Source organism: Catharus ustulatus, chromosome 15 (assembly GCF_009819885.2).
Source record: "Catharus ustulatus isolate bCatUst1 chromosome 15, bCatUst1.pri.v2, whole genome shotgun sequence".
NCBI classification, from domain to species: Eukaryota; Metazoa; Chordata; class Aves; order Passeriformes; family Turdidae; genus Catharus; species Catharus ustulatus.
In genome coordinates this window covers 2,906,024-2,933,193 of record NC_046235.1, presented here as the reverse complement: position 1 = coordinate 2,933,193, position 27,170 = coordinate 2,906,024, and the positions used below count along the sequence as shown (strand labels likewise).

The following is a 27,170-nucleotide window of genomic DNA, read 5'->3' as shown; positions in this document are numbered from 1 at the left end:
GTAAAAAGAAACTGTTTCTCTGCGTATTGTTTCTATTACCCGTGGAGTCGCCATCACCACGGCTTTAACCACAGCCATGGGGCAGGCTGGGGGTTCCTCCTGTGATATCTGATAACACAACAAGATGTCTCAGCAGCTCACTCCCTGCCTCCTCGAGAAAGCCATTTGTGTGCCAAGCACATTCCGCAGGCCACCCCAAAATTCACCTCACAGCATCACCCCTTGTGCAGCACTTGCAGGGTTTTTGGGATGCTAGAGGTACATCCATGCCTTCCACAGAAATCAGCAGTCCTGGAAGCAGCCGGCAGGGAAACGACTTCCACCCAGAGCAATCCTGCCAGTTTGCTTCCTGTCCTGCAGCATCAGGAGAAAACATCCTTACCAGGGCTGCAGCCGGCTTAAATTTGAGGGTTAGGAAACAAGGACTGGAAGCTAAAGCATCTCCTTCAAAACCCACCCCCAAACCTCCAAAACCCACCTCCAATGCTCCAAAACCCACCTCCAATGCTCCAAAACCCACCTCCAATCCTCCAAATTCCCACCTCCAAGCCTCCAAATTCCCACCTCCAAGCCTCCAAATTCCCACCTCCAAGCCCCACCTCCAAACCCCCGCTGCGGGGGGACTCCCGATCCCCCCGGTTCCCATCCCCGCTGCGCTCCAGCGCCACGCCATAGGCGTGAACTTCATCATCCCCCCGAATAAACACATATCCCGCCCGGGCATCCCGAGCATCCCACCCGGGCGGAGGGCCCGTTGCTGAGCGCTCTCCCGTACGGTTGCCTGCGGGAAGCACGAACCCGGCGGCTCTCCCAGGCCGCTCCGGCTGCCCCCGGGGTGCGGCAGCGCGGGTGCGGCGCGGTGATCGGCGGGGCCGGGCAGGCGGCGGGGCCGGGCGGGCGCCGGTACCGCCGGAGCGGGGCTCGGACGCGGCGCCGGTGCGCGGCGGGCGGGCGCAGCTGCAGTACCCGCGGCGGCCGCTCGGCGGCGCGGCGCTGCCGCCGTGCTCGCCGGGGCGGCCGGCGGCGGGGGCCGCTCTCTGCCGCCTTCCCGCGCCCTCTCCTCGCTCCGGCAGATCTCGCGAGAGCGCGGCCGGCTGGTGGCCGCGGGGGCTGTTGCAGCAGCGGCGGCGGCGGCGGCGGCGGCGGGAGGAGGAGGCGGCGGCGGCGGCGGCCGGGGGCGGCCGAGGAGGCGGCGGCGGCGGCGGAGGAGGCGGCGGCGGCGCGGGGGCGGCCGCGCCGGGGCGAGCAGCGGCGGGCGAGGCCCGAGCGGCGGCGGCGGCGGAGCGGCGGCGGCATCATGGCGGACAGAGACAGCGGCAGCGAGCAGGGCGGCGGCGGCGGGGGCGCGGCGGGCGCCGGGGGGCCGGGCGCGGGCGGCGGCGGCCCGGGCGGCGGCGGCGGCGGCGGCGGCGGGGGCCCGGGCGGCGGGCTGCAGCACGAGACGCAGGAGCTGGCCTCCAAGCGGGTGGACATCCAGAACAAGCGCTTCTACCTGGACGTGAAGCAGAACGCCAAGGGCCGCTTCCTCAAGATCGCCGAGGTGGGCGCGGGCGGCAACAAGAGCCGCCTGACCCTCTCCATGTCCGTGGCCGTCGAGTTCCGCGACTACCTGGGCGACTTCATCGAGCACTACGCGCAGCTGGGGCCCAGCCAGCCCCCCGAGCTGGCGCAGGCGGCCGACGAGCCCCGGCGGGCGCTGAAGAGCGAGTTCCTGGTGCGGGAGAACCGCAAGTACTACATGGATCTGAAGGAGAACCAGCGCGGGCGCTTCCTGCGCGTCCGCCAGACCGTGAACCGCGGCCCGGGGCTGGGCTCCACGCAGGGCCAGACCATCGCGCTGCCCGCACAGGGCCTCATCGAGTTCCGCGACGCCCTGGCCAAGCTCATCGACGACTACGGCGTGGAGGAGGAGCCGGCCGAGCTGCCCGAGGGCACCTCCTTGACTGTGGACAACAAGCGTTTCTTCTTCGACGTGGGTTCCAACAAGTACGGCGTGTTCATGCGGGTGAGCGAGGTGAAGCCCACCTACCGCAACTCCATCACCGTCCCCTACAAGGTCTGGGCCAAGTTCGGCCACACCTTCTGCAAGTACTCGGACGAGATGAAGAAGATCCAGGAGAAGCAGCGGGACAAGCGCGCCGCCGCCGCCGCCGCCCCCGCCGTGGGCGCCGAGCCGCCCCCCGAGGCCGAGGCGGCCGCCGCCGGGCCGCCCGGCGCGCTGCTGCAGGCCGAGGAGCCCGAGGAGGACTGACCGCCCGCCCCCCGGGACGCGGACTGGCCCCGCCGCCGGCGGGAGGGCGGGCGGGCGGCGGGGCGCGGGGGCGGCGGCCCGGAGCCCCCCCTCCGCCCGGACCCGGAGCCCCCCCGGCCGCGCCGCCCGCCCGGCGCCCCCCCCGCCGCCCGGCAGCAGCAGCGCCTCAGACCCGCCACCCATCGCTGGATGTTCCTCCACTTTACCCACCGTATCAAACAGTAAGCAGCTGCTAAAAAAAAAAAAAACAAACAAAAAAAAACAAAACAAAAAACAAAACAGAGAGAAAAAAAAACGAAAAAAAAAACAAAAAAAACAAAACACACAAAAAAAAAGAGTCAAAAAAAGTAATAACATTATATATGAACTGTGTTTCCTACTTGATTAAAAATATAAAGAACTGAGTGTTTATTTCCCTAATTAACCGAGAACTTTTGTACACGTTTAAGCTATTATTATTAAAAGTGTTTGCAAAAATGGTCAAGATTATAATATTGCTGAATTATATAAAAAAAGTCCTTTTCATGTTGAGCTAACATTTGACTTTAGCACAAAAAAAAAGAGATATTTTAGAACACGTAAAATAATATTTTTAGTTTTTTCTTCTCATTTTGTTACCAAATTTCGAACCTTACATGGAGGTTACTATAGTATATTTGACACCCTATATACCTGTGATTAGAGATGTGTATATATATATGAGGGCTAGGCATGCTGTGTGTCTGAGCTTTGTCTAAATGTTATGCAGAAGTTTGTAGAGTTAAAAGGTACGTAGGTTTAATTCATGCAAGGTAAACAATAAGTGCTCTCTTTTATACAATATGCATTGCATCTGGACCTTAAACATATAAAAATGGTCAGTGAAACTTCTGTGAACATGAAGAAAAATTATTAAAAAAGGCATTTAAATGAAATTTGCTAACTTGTGATTTTTACGTTTGAACCAAAGTTATTCAAATAGTAAAAAAAAAAAAAAAAAGAAAAGAGGAAAAGAAAAAAAAAAGAGAGAGAGAGAAAAAAAAAAGAAAATTAAAGAATTTCCTCCCATAATATTTTTTTTCTGCACCTGTTTGGTTTACAACTGAGTAGGCGTATTGTCATTTATTGTGTATATGAGATGTACTTGTATTGTTCATAATATATTTTTTTTATTCTGTGTACTTAAAGTACTTAACCTGACGTGCAGCGGTTTCCAGTCCACCTGTTTTTGGCAGCAGGTAGCGAGTCTTTCCGTGTGGCCACTGGCACTAGCACTATCTCCTGAACCGTGCGAGGTCCGGAGCGATGCTTTGATCCCGTTACCTTCCCTAGGCCTGTTAGAACCAGTGCAGCGTGATCCCACTGAGCCATGGGGGTCGCAGTTTGGTTGGACAGTGAAAGCCAAGCCGGTGTGTGTGTCCAGAATGGATTTCCATGTAGCTGTGGTGCTAGTTCTTATTCCTGGCTACATACCTGGCCGTGCCCTGCCCTCCCCGTCCCAGCTCCCGCCGGGCGCGGGCTCTGCTCCAAGCCTAGGCTAGGGAAACACAGATTTGTCAGAACACTAATCTGTCCAGGTGTGTTCTCCAAATTGAAATTGTTTGTAATAATAATAAGAATAATAATAGACTTTTACAGGTTGTCTTTGTTGTTTTTCGGTTATGTTTTTGGGTTTTTTTTTCTTTTAAAAAAAAAAGTTGGTGTGCTTTTAATTGACTAACTTCTTGCTGCTGTATAGTAAAATATTAATATATTTTTATCATTAAACTGCTGCATGACTATCATCATTGCGAGTGAAGAGAAAATGTTATAAAAAAAAAAGATGCCTTAAACAGTGAAAACAAAACTTTATTTTTTGTTTTTTCTTTTCTTTTCTTTTCTTGGCTGGAATTCAGTAGAGAGCGTTTCAGAGAAACTAGAATCTTGTTCCACTCGGAAGTTTTTTGGGAATGCAATCATTTTGCTGAATGGTCTTGGCTGAGTTAGGGGTCAGGTAGATCTGAGCTGCTCCTGTGCGAGCAGGAGCTGCCAGCGCTGCTTTACCGAGGGGCGAGGATGGAGTGTCGGAAGGGTGGGGAGAAAACAAAAAAAAAGCTTGTTTTAAAGAATTTGATTTCCTGCTGTCGTTTTATTCCCAGTTGAAATTATAATCCCCTTTTTCTTCTTGGCTTTTTTTTTTTTTTGGTTGTTTCCTTTTTTTTTTTTTTTTTTGAGATGTACTGTAAGTGTCAAAACAAGCTGTTTCCATTGTACCATGCATTATTGCCCTTGAAAGAAGTTTGCTGTTAGTGTTCACAGAAAGTTAAACACGAGCCGCTGGTAGCGAGGTGTTTCTGTTTCTTTTTAAACAATCACTGGAAATGTTTAAAATTGCTTTAATGTGCACTTTTCCTATTTCCCAGTAGTGAAATAAGCTTTTCAGAGTGCGTAATGTGACATTTGAAATGGTTCTCAATTGCATGTAAACATGTGTCTGATAACCTGCTTCTGAATCGGAGGCTCTGGATGGGCAGTTCCAGCGATTATTGTACTTCAACTGTGATGTGTCGGGACTGCACTCTCCATGCTGCTAGACGTAGTTAGGAATTTAATTGCTTTGGTTTTGCTACTTGATTGATTGTCTCGGTCCTGCTGTTCGCTGCCCTCCCCCAAAGTTGTCGCGCTGCCGACGGACGCGCTCCGGCGCCCGTATTTCCACGCCGCCGCGGTGCGTTCCCAGCAATAAAAAGTAGCGGGGAGGCGAGGAGAGCACGGCAGAGTGTCCTTCCGTCCCTCCCGGCTCCTGGGAGCACCGCTATCGAGGCAGGCTCCTCCCGTGGTCTTCCTCGCCCGCGCCGCCCGGATCCTGCCCAGGATCCGGCTGCCCGCAGCAGCGCACGGGCCGGGGCCGCGCGGTGCCGGGCAGAGCAGCGCAGCCTGGGACAGTTCTGTCAACAGTGGCCGAGAACTTGTGGTCAGTTTTTGTCTCGTTTTTTAGGTTTCTTCTGCGTGTTCCCTTGGTGGTTTTGTTTTGTTTTGTTTTTTGGTTTTTTTTTTTCTTCTTTGTATGTTCAAGGACTTGATGAATGATGATAACGAAACGAAAGACTAAAATGACTGTAAAGATTTGTGGGATTTTGCTCCTGGTTGTGTTAGATTTCTTTTGATTTATTTTTTCGCTTTTTTTGTTTTAATTTTTGTTTTCCCGGAGGTGCTCGGTACTTTACCAAGGCTCTAATATCTCAGTATTTAAAACAAAGTACAGAAAACCCTGTTTAATGTTAGAAGAAGAAAGGTATATTTGACCATATGTGTTGTTTTTAAAAAAGACAGTATGCTCAAATGTGCCAAGATACCTAATTCCTGAGAAGTATGCCTTATATTTTCCTTGATGATATGCTTTTAAATGTCTTGTAGAATAGGTCCAAGAGCATGATAAAAGCTACTTTATAACGACTACGTGCAAGAAAACTTGAAATTCATTGCAATACTGACATTATTTTATTTTTAAGTTAAAGGGACACTGTCAAGTAATTTACCATTGAAATACAACCACCTTTTAAGTGGTTTTATGCTAACGGGGAAATGTCCTCCAAATTCAAATTCTATATTTTTTGTTAAAAAGAAAAAAAAAAGTGAAATTGCTCTGTCTTTGAGAATTTAAATAAATAGTAATAATAAAAACAAAAAGAAACAGCACGAGCCGCTGTTGATTCCTGCTTCTTTTTCTTCTTGTTCTTCTTCTTTTCTTCTTCTTCTTTGCGGTCCCGCTGGCGATGCTGCGGCGGGATGCAGCCAGCAGCTCCCCGGGAGCCGGGGGGTTTGGCCGGACCCTCCGGGGTTTCCCCCGAGCCCCGGTACCGGGAACCGCCGGGGTTGGGCCGGGCGGGATCGGCCGCGGGTACCGGGAGCGCTCCGAGCTCCCAGCCGGCCGCGCCCGTAAGCGCGGAGGGCTTTTCGGGTTTTTTGGGGTTTTTAAGAATTCAATTAGAAAAAACAAATTTTTGAAAAAAAAAAAGGAAAGAAATACTTGACAGTGTCACTTTGTGCGTATCCCTCGCAGGGGTTGAAATGCGCTGGTCGTGGCGCTGCCGGGAGAGCGTTCCCGAGCTGTCCCGGGAGCGCTTCCCGAGCTGTCCCGGGAGCGGGGGAAGCGCGGAGGGGCTGCCCCGGGGGCAGAGCCCACCCCGAGAGCCAGGCAGAGCTGCTACCGGGGATTTAACCCCTGCTCAGAGCCGACCGGTAACTTCTTTTTTTGTTTTGGTTTGGTTTTTGGGTTGGATATATTTTTTTTGGGAGCAATTACTTTGTTGCCTTTAAAAATAGCACTGTAACCACCTTTTTTTATGATTAGCTGTAGTGTAACCTTTGTCCCTTCAAACTATGCAAGCTATGAAATGTAAATTAGGGATCAGTTAAAGATAGTTGATTATATTCAATCAGATGACATTCATGCACTAACTGGAGTATATACAGATAAAGCTATTAGAGTGACTTGTATGCTAACAGCAAGATATAACATACCTACCTATTCTAAAAAAAAAAATGACTATTAATATTGTATAACAGGACTGTGGGGGTTGGGAGGGAATGTTATCTCTTATCTTCTTAAAAGGGGATTTAAGATTTTTATAACTGTTTTTTCCATCAAACTTTAATATTTTTGTCAAATTTTTAGGTATTTAATTTGTAAAATAGATTTTACTTTGTACTGGCGTACAGAAAATAGGGGTTGATTTAAACTTTTTTGAAGCCAAGTGATCAAGTACATTTGTAATAAAAAGTCAATGGATCTATATCAGTCGTACTCACTGTTTTCATTTCTTGTACGTTCTAATGCAGTGGCGCTGTTATGTCTCCCAAGGCAAAAAAAAAAAAAAAATTGGGGAGGGGGGTGGAAGGAGAAGGCAAAAATGTCAGCATTGATGCTGCAATTGATGCAACTTTGCGTGTGCAAGTGCCCCTGGTCAGTGGAGATTTGGTAGATATGCATTTTTCCTAAAACCACGGTGCACTTTTTCCAGAAGGGTTTATGCAAACCTGACGTTTTTGGCATGTCTTCACTTCACACTTCCACCCTGGCGCCCGTAAACTCTAAAGTTGCCCTTTGGGAAGCGCCTTCCCCCTGGCACTTCAGAAAAAAAAACAAAACCAACCAAAGCCAAACTCTGATTTCTTCTAAAGTGGTGAACTACAGCACACGATGTTTTTGCACCCTCACACGCTGTCTCCCTTCCTCCAAGGTCTGCCACTTGCTTTTCTCTAAGTTCAACAGGTCAAAGGCTTTTTTTGGTTTCATTTTTTTTAAGTGAAATTGCCAAGTGTTTTGGATCGAAGACTTCAGCAGATCCACCGAGCTTGGATCCAACACCTTGCAGAGCACTGACATAATTATTTTTTGGTTGCTTGTTTGCTTTAAACCCAGCCCTCCCCTTCCCTGTCCCAGGGCATATACCAAATCTGATTGACTTGTCTGTGGCAGAAGCTGTGGGAGTCAGCAGGGAGAACGATGACATTAATGTACAAGAATGCTAAAACAGGTTTACATTTTAGGGGCTCTCATCAAGCATGAAAACCTCAAAAGTATAACTAGAACCAACCAATTTCCTCGGTTTTGCTAGTCCTCCAGGTAGGCAGTGAGTCTCTCTTAGGTGAGTTGGAAAGAAAGCAGTAAAGGCAAATTCTTCCACAGCTGTGCAATTTGCTCCTTCAAAAACCTGCTGCTTCCTACTGGATTGGGTGGCTTTTGGAGAGGTAGGGCTCTGCCTGAAGCACTGTGAGTTTCTCTTTTAAAAAGACACTGTCAAGAATTTTTCTTTTTTAGAAACCCAGTTTGCAGCTTTTTTTTTCCCTAGTTTTTTTTTTTTTTTAACTTCTTTTTTTTTTCTTTTGGTTTTTGTCAGGCTTACCCAAACTTTCCCTTTATTGTCTTACTCTCCTTCGCTGGCTGCCTGCTCCTTGTTAACTCAGCTCGTGCAGCTGGAGGGCCACTGTTCCCGGTGCTGTCTGGAAGAGGAGCCCAGCAGTTTGAAATTCTCATACTGGGCTTTTTCATATCTTTCACACACTCATTTCTCTCCCTGAAAGTTTTACTCTTCTTGCCTTTCTCCTGTAATGCATGAAGAAAGGTGAAGGGCTCTCAATTTTTGGTGGCAGAACAGAGAAACGCGCTGCACGCAAAGAGTTGTCACAATGTTTTGACAAAACCGAAGAGGTAAACAAGCGAGTTCCATTTTTATTCCTGATTCCTTCTGCTGTTGCCATCTCCTTTGCCGATTGCAACAATAAAACAGAGTTTCTGCCCAGAGCTTTTTTTTTTTTTTTTGTGGTTCCTTTTACTCTGCTCACTTGCACATGATTTAGCTCACTGGCACCACAAAATGTGCGTGGGTTGTGAGCGTGGCAAGGAGATACGTATATAGAGTTTAAAGCTAGTTAAGGTTAATTTAAATGGACTTCCAAAACTATAACCTTTTTTAAAAGCTTGTATTCCCCAGAGCCTAATCTTTGGGCCTGAAGTTCAGCTTTTTTATTATTATTATTATTTTTCCTTCTCCGAAGTGTGTGTGTTTTGTTGGGATGGCTGAGGGTGATGGCACAGGAAGGATGGATGCTCCTCTGCAGCTGGAGCTGCTGCCTGCTCTGCTCTGCTCCCAGCACAGGCTGCCTTCCCATTCCTGTCCGTGCCAGATGGTCCTGGGTCTGCTCTGGGACTTTCTCTTAGCCTGCCTCTCCTTCTTGCCTTGTTCTCTTTCCAAAACGTTTCAGTTCCTGGTGGATTGTGCGTTAGCAGTGCTGCAGTCTGGGAGAAAGCAGCTCACCAAGGTCTGCAACCATCCCACTTCTTATGAATGACAAGTGGGCCACGAGGCTTTACTGGGCTGTGTGTTGCTTGTTGTTAGTGCAGAACAGCTGCAGATAGCAGGGAGAAAAAAAGGCCAAATCATCCATTTGCAGAGGTTTCACAGTGTTACTTCTCCAATGGCATTCTGGATATTTTAGTGCAATTTGGTTGGCAGAGAAGCTGCTGTTGGAGGAGTACATTGGAAGGGAAAGGATGAGCGGGTTGGTGTTTGGGCAGGCGTGGTGCTGTCACCAACAAAGGCATTTCCTGAGCCGGCAGACTCAGACTGGCTGGAAAGAGTTTGTCCAGGGGAGGAGCTCCCAGCAGTCACAAAGGTGTTGCCTGTCTGGAAGGTGGGAAAAGATTTTCGGAGCAAGGTGGAAGATGGGATGTGGCAGAGATGGATAGCCAAGGTACATCTGGACTGCCATGCAAGGGCTTCAGCATCAGCACAGGAATGGCACTCGGAGAAGCCCATGAGACCCTGGTGACAGTGGCTCTTTGCCAGGCAGCTGAGAGGTGTCAGGCAGCTGGTCCCAAGGGAGTGCTGAGCTCCCCAGCTGGAGTAGCTCTGCTGGTTCCCCATCGTTGCAGTTTGGTGGCTGAAACCAGATGAGCATTTTGTGTTTTGGAAGAGTCAAAGCATGTCACTCCCACCTCTATAAAAGTAGTAACCGGTTGTGTAGCCTGTTTGAGGCAAAATATCACAGGAGAGGGAGAGTTGAAGTCATACAGCAAGAAACGAGGCGTGTTTTCACGGAAAAAATGTCAGCTGGAGATTAAGTGAAAAAAGATAAAGATAGAGGACTTTTGGCTCCACTATCTGTCTTTTGAATGTTGACTGATTAAAACAAGACAGAGTGAATGGCTGGATATCCCTGAACAATGCTTCACTGTCCCTCTGCAGATCGATACTGCTGGCACTCCTTCACCCAGACAGGGGATCTGGTCCTGAGCTTTTTGCTCTGCAAGGCACCGTGGCCAGCCACGATGGAGCCTGCTCAGGCTGGCTGTAGATTTTACCTGCATGTGGGTGTTGTCTTGATTTGGGTGAGCAGACATCCCCTGGGATGTGGCATTATCCCTGCAGCTTGAGGTGGGTGTGGGGTTTGGTAGGAAGTTCTGCTGTCCCTGTTTAAGGTACCTCGGAGCAGCCTAAGAGCACAAGACCTGGTACAATTTGGGTTTAACTAAGACAAGTTTTAGCAATCAGTGAGCATTTAGTTTATCAGGCCAAGCTAGAGTTGACAGGAGAGTGAAATATCCAAAACACAGGCAACAGAGCTGTCAGGCCCTGAGCAGGGACGACTTTGCTGTTGAACTTGGTGACCCTGGCCATTTCCACACCTTCTCTTGAGGCTTGAGTTCATGACACTGGGTGAACCTCTGCTCCTTTCTGGATCAGCCATCAGCTGGGAGGGTGTTTGCTTTGAACAGGAATCTGCTGGATCTCCCCGGTTGGAACTCAGCCTTAACTCAGACAATTCCTTGGCTTTGTTGGTGATCAGTCCATCCTGACATTAGCTTTGCAAAAATACACTCCTTAGCCCTTTGTGAGTCTTGGGCCACGTAGCAGACTGGAGTGCAAAGAGGATTGGCTGCAACACTGGCAGTGGGAGTTTCTGCTGAGTCTCCCTGGCTGTGGCATTGAAGCATTTTTTTCTTGAAACACTATCTTGAAATATGCAGGAAGCAAGAAAAACCAGCTTCATTCTTTCTGTTCGAGGTTGGAGAGGTGAGAGGTGTGGATTTACATCTGCAGCAGGGAAGGATGTGCCCCTCTTGGCTGGGGAGACCTTGGAGGGAGGTGGTTGTTGTGGGAGCTGATCCAGGGCGTGCCGCTGGGACGGCAAGTGCATGACTTGGAGAGATTTAGACAGCTTTTTGGGAAAAACCTCCTTGTGTTGAAATGTCATCCCAGTCCTGATGTGGATTTCAATGGAGAATTGCTTGTGGAAGTGGCTTGCAAACTGCCTCTGAAGCCCTGTGAACGTGCTGACCCCTGGGTTTGGCTGTTGCTGAATGGTGCAGTCACTGTGAGCAGCCTTGGTGCAGGAGTTCATCTCTTACTGACACATGGCAGTGCTTTGGCCTGGGAGGTGTCCCTGGCATGCTTGCAGGAAGGTCTGGGAGCTGAGCCTGGGCTCTCAGACATCATCACCACCTGCTCTGGATTGCTGCACTGGATTGGGGTGTTTTGGGGTGGCTGAGGGGCTGTGCTGCAGGGCTGACCCCCCCAGCGTGGTTTGTGCTGATGTGGCCGGTGTTGGGATGGGGCTGGAGGAGGCTGTGTCCATGTCACACAGGCCTGGATGGTTTCTATTGCTGGGAATTGAGAGTCAGTAAATGAGCAGTGATCATTTTTTCTGTGTTTGGTGTGACTCAGGCTCAAATTGCTGTGCACCCATGGAGGTTGGGACATTAGAGGTTTGGGGGTTTTGTTCTCACTCTGGGTAGAAGGGCAACTGTCAGAGGGCAGGACAGTGCTGGCATCAGGCAGGACTTGTCTGTTGGGGTGTTTGGGAGCAGCCCTGTCATTTAAAGGCAGCCAGCCACCTCGGTCTGGGTGTCTGTCCCCCAGCTTGCCCTTGCTCCAGTGTCTCCCTAGGGAATGCATTTCATTTCTCCGTCCTCTGTCCTGGTTGCACAACAGTGAGCACGATGGAGGCTGCTGGCTTTATCACCCGCAGTCTCCTGAGGTTTGGAACTTGCCTGAGCTCACCTTTTGCCCAGGCATCTCTTATGGGCAGGGGAGCTCAGAGCAGCAGCTCCAGGGAGTGAGTCTGCATGGGCACATCGGTGCCAGCCGCTCCAGGCTCCTCAGAACTCACCCAGGGCTCGAGAGGTGAGCGCTGCCATTCCAGGGACCAGCTCTTCTCTCTGCATCAGTCCAGCAGAAGCAGGTCCAGCTGGCTCCCTTTTGGGCAAGCTGGGAAGGTTTGAAAATCTGTCAATACTTCAAGAAATGCCAGGGCTAGGAATCATGGAGGAAGGGTTTTGTGAAATCTGGTATTTAAACCTCCCACTCGAGTGATGCTGAGGAGAGCTGGCAATGTAGCATTGGCTTATCAGGAGCTGTGTGGGCAGGTCAGCTTAAAAAAAATGTTGTGTGAGCAGCACCAGAGGTGAAGGAAAGAAGCAGCCGGTGTCTTGTCAGGTATAGAGTTTAAATGGGGTCAGAATTTCTTTTTATTAAAAAGATAGTTTTATTTAAATTATAAATGACAGTGTGTTCACTGTTGCCAGGGGCTGCTGAAGGGCAACCAGGCAGGTCTGAGCAAAATAGGGACTAAAGGCTTTGAATTATTTTCTGTCATTAATAACTCTGAACTAAGCACTGCAAATTCATGTAAAAGCCATCTCTGCTTTTATGCATGTGAACAGTCTGGTTTTTGAATAGATCTGCTGTGATCAGAGGTTCATTCTATCTTAAAAAAAAAAAAAAAAAAGTTGGCTTGTGAGCTTCACCTGTCAATAAAAGTCCTGGAAAATGAGTCCTTGCAGGCTTCTGCAAGGCCATATGTAACTTATCTTGTCCGATGCAAGTCTCTTATTGGCAGTTTGAAGTAATTTTAAAAAAGAATCTGTTAACAGTCAGTCTATTTTTAGTTTAAAGATGGACTTTATATGGTCATAAAGTGAAATTCCTGGCTTAATTATGGGAATCAAAGTACATTGGCTTAATTGCACAAAGAACTGCACACAAGAGTGCAGAGAGGACACGCTTTTTGAGTGATTACCTGCTGATAAAATACTATATGGAGCAACAAGTGAGGGCATTCCAGGTTCCAGAAAACATCCTGAGGCCAGAACTGCCAAGCTGCTGGAGGAGAGATGGCATCAAATCCTCTGCAGATGGTCAGGGTTCATTCCCACCACAGCACTGCCCTGCCTTGTATTTGTGAAGAGTTGAAACTGGATGGGATTAAAGGGGTGATTTATAACCAAAGCCTTGGCTGGGGAGTTGATTTGGAAGCTGGAAAAGCAGCTGTGGGAGGTTTGAATGGCAGAGGATTTGGTGATGGGAAATACAAGCTCCCAGTGATTAGGAGATCCATCAAACTATTTCCTTGTTGATTGGATACATAGACCTTGAAAGGTATCAGAGTGCTTGGGGCAAGCCTGAGGCTGTCATTCTTGAAGCTGGGAAGCTAAACTGGGTGTCCAGGGAGGTGACAGAATTTAGGACGTGGCAGTGCCTCTTCCTAAATCAGTGTGTGTGCCTGGGAAGGGGCTGTGACAGGGAAGTGACATGAGGAGCTGTGACTTCACAGCAATTCCACTTCAGCCCAGGTGTCCCCAGGCTGGTGGCATGGGAGGTGGGCAGGGTTTGGGTTTGGGTTTGGGTTTGGGTTTGGGTTTGGGGAGGACAGGCTGGGGGGAGGCTGAGGCTGGGGCTGGGGGTACGTGGAGCTTGGCAGCAGAGTTGTGTGCGCAGGAGGGACTGGGCTGGAGCAAGGAATGGGCACATCTGCACAACAGGGTGGAAACAGGAGACAAAAATAGTTGTTGTAGACTCCTCAGTGGTGAAAAAAGAGCTCAGCACACTGGTCTGATTGAAACATGGTGGGGGTGATGGGAATCAATAACAGTACCTGCAATTGTAGCAGGTGTGTTAGGTCATAAAGCAGGAAGACTACATCTAAAGGTTGCTGTAAAATCTGAGGAAATTGGGGTACTGACAACCAAACAGCCACATTTATGCTGGATATAAATTCTGTATTTTAATGACATGGGGGTATTAGGAAGTTTTCTATTCCAGACAGAAGGAAAGTTGAGGATTTCATGAGCCTTGGGAAGAAAACAGGCTCATGCATCTTCATAAACCTGTTAGAAAAAGTAAGTTCCATTATGACTTGTGCTGTCTGGCCAGATTGTTTGGCAAGGAACTGGCTAACATTTTGGTGAGCAAACATCTTGATTTACTTAAAGGATAAATTCTTGTGACAGCCTGGTCTAGAGTTAGCCTTTGTTAAGGACTAAAACATAAGAACTGATTCAAGATACAAGATACAATTATTGTAGCAGTGACCACCTGGGGTCACTGAACTGCAGGTTCAGCATTCTCGGGGTAGAAGGTGCTGGACTAAAAGTGAGTCTTGTGTTCCAAAATATTGCAGGGGAGAACATAAGAAAAATTAAATCCTTAGACTTACCATAGATACCTGGGATGGTTACTGGCATCCAGGTGAGGCAGAACTCTGTCATGAAAGAGCAAACAACCCTAAAACTGTTGTTAAAAATAGTTATAAAGGAAGGGACTTCTGGAGTTCAGGAATATTACACCAAAGGACAGTCCACCTCTTGAGGAGCAGACTGGAAGAACCATGTTGTAGGGCAGGTAACCATGATCTGAAAATGAAGCAGTTTAGGAGTGGCTTTGCAGAGCTGGGGGCTTTGGGAAGCCAGTGCTGTCTGAGGGACGTCAGAGACAGGGCTGGGGAAAAAATCTGCCTGTGCAGGACTGAAGACAGAATTTATTTCCTGCCTTACTTCATGCCACTGGAGCCACTCCTCCATGTCATTCTGGAGCACAGAGCCTGTTTGAGAGCCTGTCCATCACCTCAGCCTTTTGGGTGAGATAAGGAGCCTTCCTCTGAAACTCAAGCAAGGCAGAGATGCTGGAGCAAAGCAGGAAATTCAAGTGGAGGAGCAACAGGTGTATCAAGGGGTTTTGAAAAAGCTTGGGACTGAAACATTTAAAGGTACTAACAAAAACAGGGCTGTCAAAAAACAGCTTAGTATTCTCCATGACTAGACCACATCCTGATGTCAGGTTATTCTTCTTTTTTAATTAAAGTATTAATCGAGGCACTGGGAATTCCAGATCAGCAACCCTGAACTCCAGTTGGAGAAGCAGAAGCTGAAGTGCTGTAGCTCTTCAATGTGTGAGAGGTAAAAAGCAACACACTTTCTGCAGAGAAAGGGGGTTGGACCAGGTGATCCCTTCCAACCCAATCCATTCTTTGATTCTATGATCAGTCTGGTTTGCTGGGGCACCTACAAGAATATCTGAACAGCAGGATAAAAAATAGGCTTGTAATGAGAAGAGAAATACCACAGAGTCCTGCCTTGGCTGCAGTTGATATTTGTTGCTTAGGAAGCAAAAGGTGGACTAAAGTCAATTAGAGAAGGTGATTAAAGGCTTCCAAGTCTGCATCTTCAGCTTCTGAGCAAATGAGTTCCATTCAATGGTTTCATTAAACCCAGAGTTGCTGGCTGGAGAAGGGTTGATTTTTATGAAACTTTAGTGGTGGACTGCACTAGGTTCTGGTTGCAAAGTCTGGTTTGAGGGGAGAAACAAGCCCAGAATACTGGGTGATATGGCATCTAGATTTCTCCTGTAAAGCAACACCCCCAGTTCAAATTCCTGCCTTGAGCTGGACTTGCAGGTCTGCCAGATCCCAGCAGCTGATATTGTGGGTATGTTCTGTTTTCTTATCTTTTTACTAGGAAAAATCTCAAAGGTCTTGATTTTTATAATGGGCAGAAAGAGAAGAAGGTCTGGGCAGCATCTTCCAGCTCTTGCCTAGGTCTGTCCTTGTGGGAGGGTTGTTGGTGTATGCACATGCAGATTTCTCTTCCCAAGAGATCCAGGAGAACCCACAGGTCACTGGTGTCAGTTTTAGACTTCTTAAAAGTCTAGGGGTCATGGCAAACACCCTGGCTTCCCCCACCTTCCCTGTCTCCAGTAGATCGTGGTAGCAGAGAGTGAATGCTTTGATAAGTCATTGGAGTTTGCAATAGAAGCAGGACAAGTGCAGGCACCCTGAGGTTTTCAGTCAGAGTTTATGTTTAAAGACAAGGAGCAGAGTGGTTGGGTTAGAATGGAGATGTCACCCCAGCCTGGATGTGGCTGGAAAATTGAGAAGAGCATAAGGTTTGGTGCTGTGAGCATGGGGATGACCCTGGGACATAGGAGACAACAGGGAAAAAAGAAAAAAAAAAACAATTTAATGCTCTGTCAGTATGTCAGGCTGTAAGTGAATTGTTCATTCAGGAAGAACAACTGAGATTCTGGTAGCAAATGAAGGTTTGTAGCCTGCCCCAGGAATCCTGCACATTCCAGGTCTAGGTGCAGGTCTGTGAGGCTGCTGAGCTGGAGCTCCTCTGTTCCACAGCTCGTGAGACCCCACAGTGTCCCCGTGCTGCTCTCTCTGGTGATCTGGTGGTTGTCACTGGCACAACCTTTGTCCCTACCCCTAGAAATCCATTATATTGCTCACTTCTAGTTAAATTATACCAGCTGACTTTGAAGTACTCAATATAAAACCGTCGTGGTATGCTTGCATGATAGTTATTTGATGTAAGACAACAATTTCTTGTGCTCTCTCTTTAGGAATTTGGGCTTTGAGTTTCACTGGAGTGTGTATGTACCCAACTGCACAGGATCAGGCCCATCTCTGTTTTAAAATGTATTTCACATCTGCAATTAGAAATGTTCTAGGAAACAAATTAGGAGATGGAGTTGTCTGTCACAGGCTCAGATGATCATAGCGACTTGTGCTAAAGGCTCCGTCCTCGTAGAGACCTGCACGGCTGCTTTGTGTAACTGCTGTCAGAGCTCTGGCGTGCTGGTAATAGTGTTTTTTAATAAATGTACTGACTATACTCACCTTTAAATCCTCTTAGGTACCAATAATTATCGCTGGTATTCTGTACATTAGCTCTGTACTAGCATTCACATTGGACTAGGCTTAATAGCGTGAGTGTCAAAGATGACTTGAAAAAGGAAAATTAATTTATACCCTTTAAGTGTGGTTCTACCCCGTGTAGTGGGTGCTTTGTGGAAGAACCAGAAGTGCTGCAGCTGTCTTCCCCCTTTTACTTGCTGTGATTTTCTGCAGCAGAACATACAGATTGAAGTCTGTTTTTCCATCCTTTGGAGACACTGAGATATTATCATGGTGAGGTCCATGGAAATACCCAGACCAGCTGGGCCCTCACGCAGAGATAAGGCATCTTTTCCTTTTTTTTTTTTTTTTTTCTTCTGCTGTCCATCCTTCAAGTTTTTGTTTGTTTTAAAGTAAAATAGTCATTCCCTCATGTGTCAATGCAACATCCTCTAGGATATTTGTGATCTTCCAGGAAAGGTAGACAGGACTGGAATAACTAATGCCAAAAAATCGCCCGTGGCAAGGGAGGAAAATCCTTGTTTTCAAGGCAAACCCCATCCAGACTTTTTTCAGCACACCACAAGGGTATAAATCCCGACTTCTTCTTTTCCAGGTGATCTTTTAGGCCGAGTAGCAGAGGGCAGGGTTTTGCCCTCCATGGGGTTGCGGTGCCGTGCGGCACCCGCGCCGTCCCGCAGGTCTGAGCCCCCGGCACCCCGGCGTTTAGGGAGCTCCATGGGGTTGGCTTTCACCATGTCCTCAATTTGGATCCCCAGGGCAGAAAAATTAGGACTTTCTCAGTTAAAGAAAAAAAAAAAAAACCCAAAAGTGAAGGAAAATCTCTGGAGAGTTGTGTTTCCCCACAGCAGTGACGGCCCCTCAGCACCCACTTCTGTTCAGCCAGGACGCCCGGGTCAGTCCTGCTGGGTTTTTAGCCATCTTGACCTCATGTTTGCAAATATTATTGGTAATATAATGCTCTATGTACAAATGTCTGTGTGGCTCATGTGTATGTTTCTGTGGTTCAAGTCAGCCACAGACTTCTGGAATTTCATTGTACTTTGGTTAAATGTTGGACTTTTAACTCTTCTACTGTATGGCTTCTTGATTTCTCTTGTCCAATGTGGACCAACTCTATTTTTGGAAATAAATAAGCATGTAAATAAAATGAATGGGTTTATGCCACTTACAAGAAAATGCTTTATTTAAAATATACACTCAGTCTTGTATATTTTATGGTATCTCAGGCCCCAGCAGCCTTGTGCTGAGATACCATATTATGTACAAATTCACTTCCAAGTGCTTTTGGAAGCAGGCTTCCCATCTCCTGAGCCAAACCCCCGTAGGACCAGCCTTGAGGAGGAGGGAGGGGGGAATCCAGAAACACATGGTTTAAGGGGAGTAAAGGAAACAAACACAACTTTCCTCTCAACACAAGGCTTCTGGTTTGAGGTGTCCAGGTGCCAGAGACACTGCAGGGATGCCATGGGTCGGTTCTCAGCTCCTGCCTGGGAGCACGTGGAGATCAGGAGCACGATGACATCTCTTTTTTTATTATTTTTTTTAATTTTTTTTTTTAATTCTCCATATAAACCAATATTTACCAGTAATCCTGTGTTTCTGTTTTTGTTTTTTGGCAGACTTTTACCAGTAAATATCGGTTTATTCCTGAAACCAGAAGCCCTAAACATACCTTTGTTTATAAGGTCAGTTGGCATTTTGTCTCTCTCATTCCCCACTCCCCCCCAGTACAACCCAGCAGGTGGTTGAAAGGTACCGAGTTCTCTTTCTAGTTTTCCTGCTCTGCATCTCTGGGAACTGGAGCCTGCAGGACCTAGAGCCTTCTGTTGGTAATGTAGATCCGAGTTTACAAATTATTCTTTTACCATTTTAAATCCTGCTTTTAAGGACAGAGGTGTTCCCGCCTGCCCACCACGGGAACTGGTAGCAAAACCCCTAAAATTGCTCCTCCTCTCCGAAGCCTGCGGGTAGGTCTCTCACTAGCATCTTCAGCCTTGGGGCTGAGAAAATAATTTATCCCAAAATATACACTAAAATCTGCCATTTCTGGTTTACTGTGAGCAGGACTGGGGGAGGGAAGGGCGGGAAAGGAGTTTGAAACTTACTTTTCTCCCCCTTTTTTCCTAGAAAGCAAATGTGACATTTGGGAGGAGGGAGAGAATGTGAACGTGGCCCTTCCTAAACTCATTGTAAACTCCTCCTCCGAGGCTGGGAAAAAGGGCAAGTGAAAGATCTGATCCTTAAAAGGACATCACTGGGTGTCTGAGACCCCAAAAGCAGCTGGCAAATTTTAAGGACTCAAATTGCTTTTGGTTTATCCCAAGACAAATTGACTTGGGAATGTTGAAGCCTCCTTTCTCCCCACAAGAATTTGCCACCCAAACACTGCACTGTTTTGTTAATACTCCAGAAACAGAGAATCTGATGAGGGATAGAAAATGAGTTGACTGCGCTGTCCTGGCCAATTTTTATTCTCCCAAGCGAACAAAATGCGGGAAAAAAAAATTTAAAAAAAAAATACCAAAGCCCTTCCCCAAAAAAAGACCTCCTAAAAAAGCAAGTCAAAGAGGATCTCAAATGCCCAGTCTGGTTTTGTTGTACATGGTGACAGGGGTGTTTTTGGCATAGCTGCAGCCCTACAATGTCCCTTTAAGGAGCACCATGGCTCGTTTCCTCCTGAGGGTTTTGCTGTTCCTGAGAGCAGATCGAAGCTCCTGCAGCCTTAGTTGGAGTCCAGAATGAGGGGAGCCCTTCCAGCTGTGCACTTTGAGCTGAACACTACCTTTCCTCCCCTTTTGCAGCCTGGGTGGTTCTGATTGCTGGCAGTTCTGTAATACAACCTTAATCTGAGCAGTTGAGGCTGGTCCTACCTTATCTTCAGACGTCTTGCGGAGGACTCCTGTTACCAGTTTGGTACTCAAAAGCTACACCCCACCATCAGAAGTCACTTTTTTGGTTTTTTTTTTTTCCAAAGGCAGTGATAGCTCACCCTCTCTAGCTCTAATGGAAAACCTGATAATTGCAATGCAACTTTCTAATAAATTGTTCATATATTCATAATTCCATTGCAATCCCAAATTGGAGAAGAGATCTGTTAAAGGTATATATTAGTCTAGATTTTTCTTATTGTAAATACTGTAATTTTATAATACTGTCAATATTTTATTAACTTAGAAATATTTAACAGAGTTTAATCTATGGTAGTTGATTTATTTATAGGTTTATGTTGCAGCCAATTACATTCTAATGTAAGATTAACTTTCAGCATGTAAACTTGGAGTGAATATATCTTTGGAAAGATTAAGAGAGAAAAATCTCACTCTTAATCTGTAGTATTTATCCCCAATTCCCAGTTGGGAATTATTTAACAAAATATTCGGAGGTTTTGAGAGCTCATGAATCTAATAACTGCAGTTGGATTTGAAAACTTGATTTCTGAGATGTACCTGACTCTTTGACCCTGTGAAAAAGTTTGTTTCAGCACCTTACCTCTCTAGCACAGAAGTCTTTATTTTGAGCAAAGGGACACTGTCAGATCAATTTTAGTTTCTTGCTTTTGGGGGGAAAAAGAAACCACAAAATGCAGCCCTGTGGCTTATGTGTTAATTCTTTTTTTGGATTGCAAGGGGAACAGCTCCTCTCCTGAGGCTTTGGGTCCCTGGCCAGAGCACCTTCACCCTGGAGCTCAGGGAGATGGGCAAAAGTGCACAAAATCTCAAACCAAACCATTTTTTTTTATTTTTACCAAAGCGTTTGCTTTTTAAAAATTGAAATCTCTCTCTCTCTTTTCACCTGATGGTGTCCCTTTAGCATCATAAAGATGTTCATGTTCTCTGAAAAGCATGAGAAGTGATTTTCTTTTCAAGGCAGGGGAGAATTGGTCTGTCATGTGTTTGCAACACAACGTGCATAAAAATACCAAAAATATCTTGAGGGTTTTCACAGGCGTTGGTATTTTTTGAGTGTAAAAGTTAATCTTGATTAGAGATGTGCCAATCTTTACTGCTTTCCTGTAGTGTTGTTACACTTAGGCATTTCAGTTCACTTACAAATATATACTGTAACAGTATACTTTGTACAGATTTATTTAAAATTTATTTGAAAACTGAAATAAAGTAGGCAGAAAATAAAGATATTTATTTTTCATTTGACTATGTAAGAAGGTATCATTCTTTTGGTTTTAGTGCACTGGTGTACCAAGCCTCAGAACCACTGCTTTCTCCAGCTCATAGGATGCTTTTCCAGACTGTGGATACGTGTATGTGTACTGCTGTGTTGATAAGTAAATGCCAACGATGGAGTTCGTTGCTTTTATACATCCCAAAGAGAAGTTCTCCACCGTTCACTGTCTGTTTTCTGACCGAAAAGGCGTGTGTTTGTGAACAGTGTTCACGCCAGCTCTGCCACCCCACCCTCACATCAGCTCACACCAAGGCCAGGATGGGAGGAGTTGCCTGCGTACCTTCCCCAAAACACCCCGGGCCGCAGTGGCATCGTCAGGGAGCAGTTCTGACCTGTGTCCTTTGGGCTTTGTGTAAAGCAAATGCAGAACAAGAAAAATCGAGATGTTAAATCCATTAGAAAACAAATTCCTTATTGTACAGTAGTATGGAGATCTCTAGTCAACCTGCCATTAATAATAGATTCTTATTTTTTGAATGATCTATTTAAAAGAACAGCAAGCATTGTATTTGCTAGTAAATCTGAAGTGTTTACATGGAATTACTAAATAAATTATTTGATCTAAGATGGCTCTTATCAGTGCTGATTTTTAATAATGAAATTCGGTTTGGCAGCTGCTTTTTTAGTTCATGCTGTTCTTTAAAATCTTCCAAAGCAGTTTTTGGGTTTTTTTTTAATTCTTACTGCATCCTTGTGGTTCAAATTAGGTTCTGAGGAAGAGGCAAACCACGCCTCTCCCTGCCAGGCCTGACAGGAGTGCTAGCTCACGTTTTCCAACCCCTTCCATGAGATTTTCCCTTCAAATCCCAAACAGCTGAGAGCAGGATGCTCTGAGCCCAAAGCCCTGCGGTTCTCACCAGGTCTGGGGCCTGGAGACACACATAGGGTGGGGTTTTTTTAGCAGAAAGCTTTGGGATAGAAGTGGAACATCCTCCTGTGAGGTAATGAGTTGTCACGCTCAGTTCCAGCAAGGTTTGGTCCTGCTTCCTGCTGTTCCAAAGCTGCTGGAACATCCTGTGCTCCCAACCTCATCCCCAGCTCAGGGCCCTGGGTCTGCTGGAGCAGATGAGGGTTTTGGATCACCAGCAAGGCCAAAGGCAAATTCAGGAGCTCTCAGCCCTCCCAAGCCCTGCTCTGCTGGGGGAGCAGACTGTGCATCCCCCAAAACTCCCCGCAGCTCCAGGGCTGGAGATGCTGCCCTGCCTTGGGGCTGCCACCCAGGGTGGAGGAGCTGCAGGTGGAGAGCAGCAGCAGGGAGAGGCTGGATGCACAAATGCCTGCAGCAGGAGCAGCAGAAGAGCAGGCAGGCGTTGCAAATGCCGAGTGTGGCCACACCGTGTCCCCCTCTAAGCGCCGCAGATGCCGCTTTTCTCCCAGCTGCTCAAACCTGGGGAAAATGAAACTATCAATAATGCACCTGTCCCTGCATTCCCCACTGCCAGGCTGGCGGGATGAGAGCTGAGTCACCCCATGTTTAATTCAACGCTCTCAGCACCACAGCCCTGGCTACAAACCCATCCAGTGCTTGCATTATGCACTAGCTGAAATTTTTGTTGGACACGGATTTCACGCTTCATGTTCAGGGCAGGATTCTCTGCTGGCTGAGGAGGGATGAGCCCAGCCCCTGCTCCATGTACAGGGACAGTGTCTCCCCCAGCCTTCCCCTGCCCCTTCCCTCTCTGATTTGAAAGGTTTGAGATATCCATCCCTGGGCCCTGCAGCACCACCCCAGCTCTCCCTGGGCCTTTCCCTGCAGCAGCTCACCCATTAGACCACACAGTTTCTATCAGAAATTATTCTGCTCTCACTTAACTCCTCTGAACAGCATATTTACACCCATCTCTGTCTCCTTTGTGAGCTAGCCCGTGGTTATGAGCAGTATAATCCTAGAAATTTGCTTTCTGGTTTGAGGGGAATTGAACACACTGATGAAATGGCTCCATTTGTCTGAGTAACATCAGGAAACTCACCTGGCCCAGATGCTTCTCCAATGGTTGGTGCTTGAGAAGAAGCAGAAAACAGCTGATCTACACCTTGCCAAACCATGAAAGGCCCTTATTTTGGAAGGAAATTCTTCCTCTTTAGCCTAATTTCCCACTTCAAACCCAACACTCTCTTTACAGCACACGGGAACGACCCTCAGCATTGATCCTGCTGCCTCTCATTTCTCCACTGCTCATTTTAATGCTGAAAGCAAAAATCATACTGAAACATCAGACAAAAACTCTGGTCATAAAGCTTTGGGGTTAGCAATTGCTCAGATTTGTTTTCAGGGGATGGGGCAATGCTCCAGTAACTCAGACATGGAGCATCCTGAGCTGGCCTTGCCTCACAGGATGGCTCCCAACCAAAGCAATTCTTTCCATGCTGGTTTGGTTGGCATTGCAGAGAACCTGTGACTTTTCTGGGAATTGGCTGAAGTAGGTTATTCAAGATAAAAAGAAGTGCCCCAGGGTGGCATTCCTGACCTAAGGAAACAGAGAAGGTATTTTTGCTGCTTCCACCACTGCTGCTCACGTGAAGAAGTGACTCAAAGCCAACTGGTAGCTGCCCAATCCTTCCCAGTCCTGCCATGCAGGTGTTGGTAATAGAGACTGCTCTGGATTTCCAGGAATGCATATTTGCAATGAAGAGTCATGACATGAACTTGATCCATCTCCTAAGAGCTTCCCTTTCAACCCAGCAGAGCATGGGAACTGTGAAAGGAATGCTTGGATTATTTTGTCCTGCATTTATTTCTCCAAATCTAAAATATGGAGATGCTGAAAGTGGGGAATTTTATAACATAGCTAACATTCAAGTTGGCCTGGGAATCAAAAGCCAAGGCAAGAGCCAAGGCAAGAACAGAGGGTGATTTTGCTGCCAGGCAAGGAGGAAGGCAGATTGACTCCTGGGGAGCCACTGCTCTGCACCCCTGGGCAAGCTGGGACACAGACAGGGTCAGCTGCTCCAGAGCCTTCAGAGGCAGCTGCCTGTCCCCAGGCTAGGACTGCTGGGGAAACTCTCCATGAGGAAGCCAAAGCTCGGTGCCAAGGGATGCCTGGAAGAGCTTGACCCTGACAAGGATGCCCTGGGAGAGGCATAAACACAGTGGGAAAGGGAAGGGGACTGGTTTTGAGCAGCAGAACCCAGCTCATCCCTGCTGACCCTACTACAGGCACTTGCTTCCCTGTGCCTCCCTTCCCTCTTCTCCCAGAATTGTCTCCCTGAGCCAGCCTGCATCCATCACAGCCAGGGCAAACATTTCCAGGAGGACCAGAAGGACTGAGTATTAAAGCTGGAAGTGGGAGATGCCCAAAGTGCCTCTCCCTGCCCTGCTGTGTGAGAGGGACAGTAACAACAGCTGTAACATCCAGCACTCCTCACAGCCCACAGGGATTCCCAGCTGAGGCTCTTCATCTCGGGCATGGAATGAGCCTGCAGTGTATCTCCCATGGAAAAGCCTTGCCACACTTAGCATGCTGTGCTGGCTGAGGGGTGGAATGACCTCCTGACCAGGGAGTCCCTGTAGTGTAGTGCTGGGCTCCTGTAAGCACAGCAGGAGCTGCTCCACCCCAAAACAAGCAATTTCTGCTCTTAGAGGGTTCCTAAAGCTTTTCTGAGTGAGGGAAGTCAAATTTGCCCCCACCAGCTGGTGATGCTCTCCCTCACTTTGCCCATCAGAAAATCTATCCCAAGATAATCCTATGCAGCTCAAAGATCCTGTTTCTCCCCGCAAAAAATAACCTCTAGCAGCAATAGAGCAGTTGTGGCTGCCCCATACCTGGGAGTATTCCTGGCCAGGTTGGATGGGGCTTGGAGCAAGCTGGCCTAGAGGAAGGTGTCCCTACCCATGGCAGGGAGGAGAAGCAAGATGAGTTTAAGGTTCCTTCCAAACCCAAACCATTCCATGAACAGCAGAATCTTTCCCTCCCCCTGACCTGTGAGGGTTTGCCCTGGCTCACAACAAATGCTGACATCCCCACAGACTTTGTGAGCAGCACAGCTTTGACCAGAGGCTGCAAGAAAGGAGTGAGCACCCAAAACCCCAGGGCTGTGGAGGTGAAGCACAAAGGGGCTGCAGGCACCTCCTCACTGTGCTAAGCACTCTGAAGGTAACACCATGTGCAGGATGAGCTGAGTCCCATGTGGGGAGCAGCAGGGATGAAAGGAATCCCTGTGCCCAGCTTTGATGCCTCCTGCTCCTTCTCCTTCCAGTAGCCCATGGCACTAAGTGCTCCTAATCTTGCATTTTCAGCCTGCAGCTCGAGGATTTCTCAGCAAGCTGCTGCTTCTCTGTGATGGAATTAGGGACAGTGGGGACAGCAGTAGTAATCATTCAGTGACCTAGAAATGACCTTTTGATTTTAAAAATCCATGGCTCTACTAAGGGCTAAACATTCACAAAGCATCAACATTTGGGCAATAGCAAAATACCTGGGAAAGGTGCTCAAGGAGGGAGAAGCCCCAGAAGTGTCTCAGTGAGTGCAGGATCCAGTTTGGAGCCAGGACACGAGCTCTTGAGCCCTGCTGGTGTCACAGCCTGTGTGGGCTGTGGTGACCCTATCCAAGGGCTGGGACACAAGGATCCCTGTGCAACCCCTGACTGCAAGAGCAGCCCTGCCATGGCTGTTTTGGCAAGAGGGAGGGATTATCCAGTCCATCCCCCAAAAACAGCTGTGGGCACAAGTCCACTAGATGTGGAACTGCTGGTGGTACCACCACTGCCCATTTGTCATTTATGGCCACCAGACCTTCCTGCCTGTGTGTTGGCACAAAGCTGGCACCACCCCTGGCCCTGGCAGGAGATGCCACAAGGAACAGGCAGGAATGAGACTTTCCCAGCTCCCATGGTCTCTTGGTCTCCTTCCAGCCCACCAGCCCCCAGTGCCACTGAACTGGGAGCGTGCTGGTCAGGGTGTCCTGAGCTAGGCTGGCCTTCACACAGACTCACTCCCTAAAAAATTGTCTTCTGCCCTGTTTTTGGCCATGATGGGTGGTGGGATGCCAGCTTCTTAGATCTCACCTGCTACCCAAGCCCCTCTGGGGAGGAGGAAATGAACCCTGGACTAGAGATCTGGTGACCTGTGTGTTTCCCAGTTGTTCAGCCCCTACTGAAAGGGAAATCTCAGTGTGCCAAGGATGAGTCAGGAAGTCAAATGAAGGACAAAATTCCAGTGCTCTTTTTCAATTCATACCACAAATGTGGACTCCTGGGCCAGCTCACCCAGCTCACCTCAAAGCCTCAGCCCAGTCCTGCCAGGAACATGTGCAGGTCAGATGAGCAGAGTGGGTGGCTCCCAAAGTCCCTTGCAGGTGGTTGGGAAGGGTGCAGCCTGAGCCCTGGTGATGGGCACACACACAGACACTGCCTGGGAGCTGGGAGATGAGTGAGGGGACCCAGATCAATGCTGGGTGAAGCTGGGTGCATCTCTCAGCCTCTTCAGAAAGCTGTGCCTGAGGAAGAGGAGGATGGGGAAGGCAGTGGAGTTCTGAGCCCCTCCAGTATAGAGCTGGGTTGGGGCCTCACTTCAGTCAGAACAGAACTGGCTTTTTGCCTTTTTCACCTTCCAGTTGTGCCTTCTGAGGTCTTTCTGCCCTGACAGATCATTGATATAAAATGGGAATCAGTAATTCAGAAAAACACAAACCATCTGTGGAGCAACGTCACAGCAGCGACCACTCCACACGTGTGAGCCCTCAACAGACCTGCTCCTTGGGGAAAAGCACAGCTAGCTGCAATTTTTTTAATGACACTGCTATTTTGAAATGAATAACTCGTACAATAATAATAATAATTGCTTCCTGTGCATGCCCAGCACGTGGAGTTGGAGCTCAAGTAGAATATTAATAGTAATTAATTACAGCCCCTCTGACAGGGGGGGAGTGCCAGGAGGGGACAGCCACTGGTGTCAGCCCAGGGAGCAGCTCTGCCTCTGCTCTGCCTCTGTCTCTCCACACCTGTATTTCACCAGCCAAGGCTTTGCTCAGCACATTTCCTTCACCTGAGAGGTCTCCAGGGCAATCTTGGGGCTCAGGGATTGTTCCTCCACGAGGCAGCCCCATTTTCCCAGGGTGGAGCCATGTCCCAGTATCTGACAGAGAAGCCTGCCTACAAAATGCTTCTCTATTCTAGAAAAGCTGATTTCCTGCTCAAAACAATATGGTGATTCCCACCTAATGTCCCCACAGGAACATTTGGCTTAAACAGCTTTGAAATTAGTTTAAAAGCTGGTTTTCCACTCGCTTTAGTAGGTAATTCTGAGCAAGCCAAGTGCAAACCCAGCACTCCTAAGCTCAGCACAGGGTGCCTCACTAA

The 27,170-nt window shown here is 47.9% G+C and overlaps 2 protein-coding genes and 1 long non-coding RNA gene across 3 annotated transcripts in view; all 3 read left to right on the top strand.

Annotated features, from left to right (window-relative positions):
• The first annotated feature begins 1,297 nt into the window (after window positions 1-1,297).
• On the top strand, window positions 1,298-2,251 carry PURA (purine rich element binding protein A). Its single transcript, XM_033073330.1, has one exon. The coding sequence runs from the start codon at window positions 1,298-1,300 to the stop codon at window positions 2,249-2,251; it is 954 nt and encodes a 317-aa protein (XP_032929221.1).
• Window positions 2,252-2,410: 159 nt separating this feature from the next.
• CYSTM1 (cysteine rich transmembrane module containing 1) overlaps window positions 2,411-27,170 on the top strand; it is a 64,650-nt gene continuing 39,890 nt past the window's right edge. Inside the window, exon 1 of the mRNA XM_033073331.2 lies at window positions 2,411-2,472. Coding sequence (XP_032929222.1) covers window positions 2,441-2,472 — 32 coding nt within the window. The 5' untranslated portion in view covers window positions 2,411-2,440. The remainder of the gene's footprint in view (window positions 2,473-27,170) is intronic.
• Window positions 13,404-21,437, top strand: LOC117003411. The gene is made up of 2 exons (XR_004419511.2): window positions 13,404-19,790; window positions 20,875-21,437. It is a non-coding gene; the product is annotated as an uncharacterized LOC117003411 (long non-coding RNA).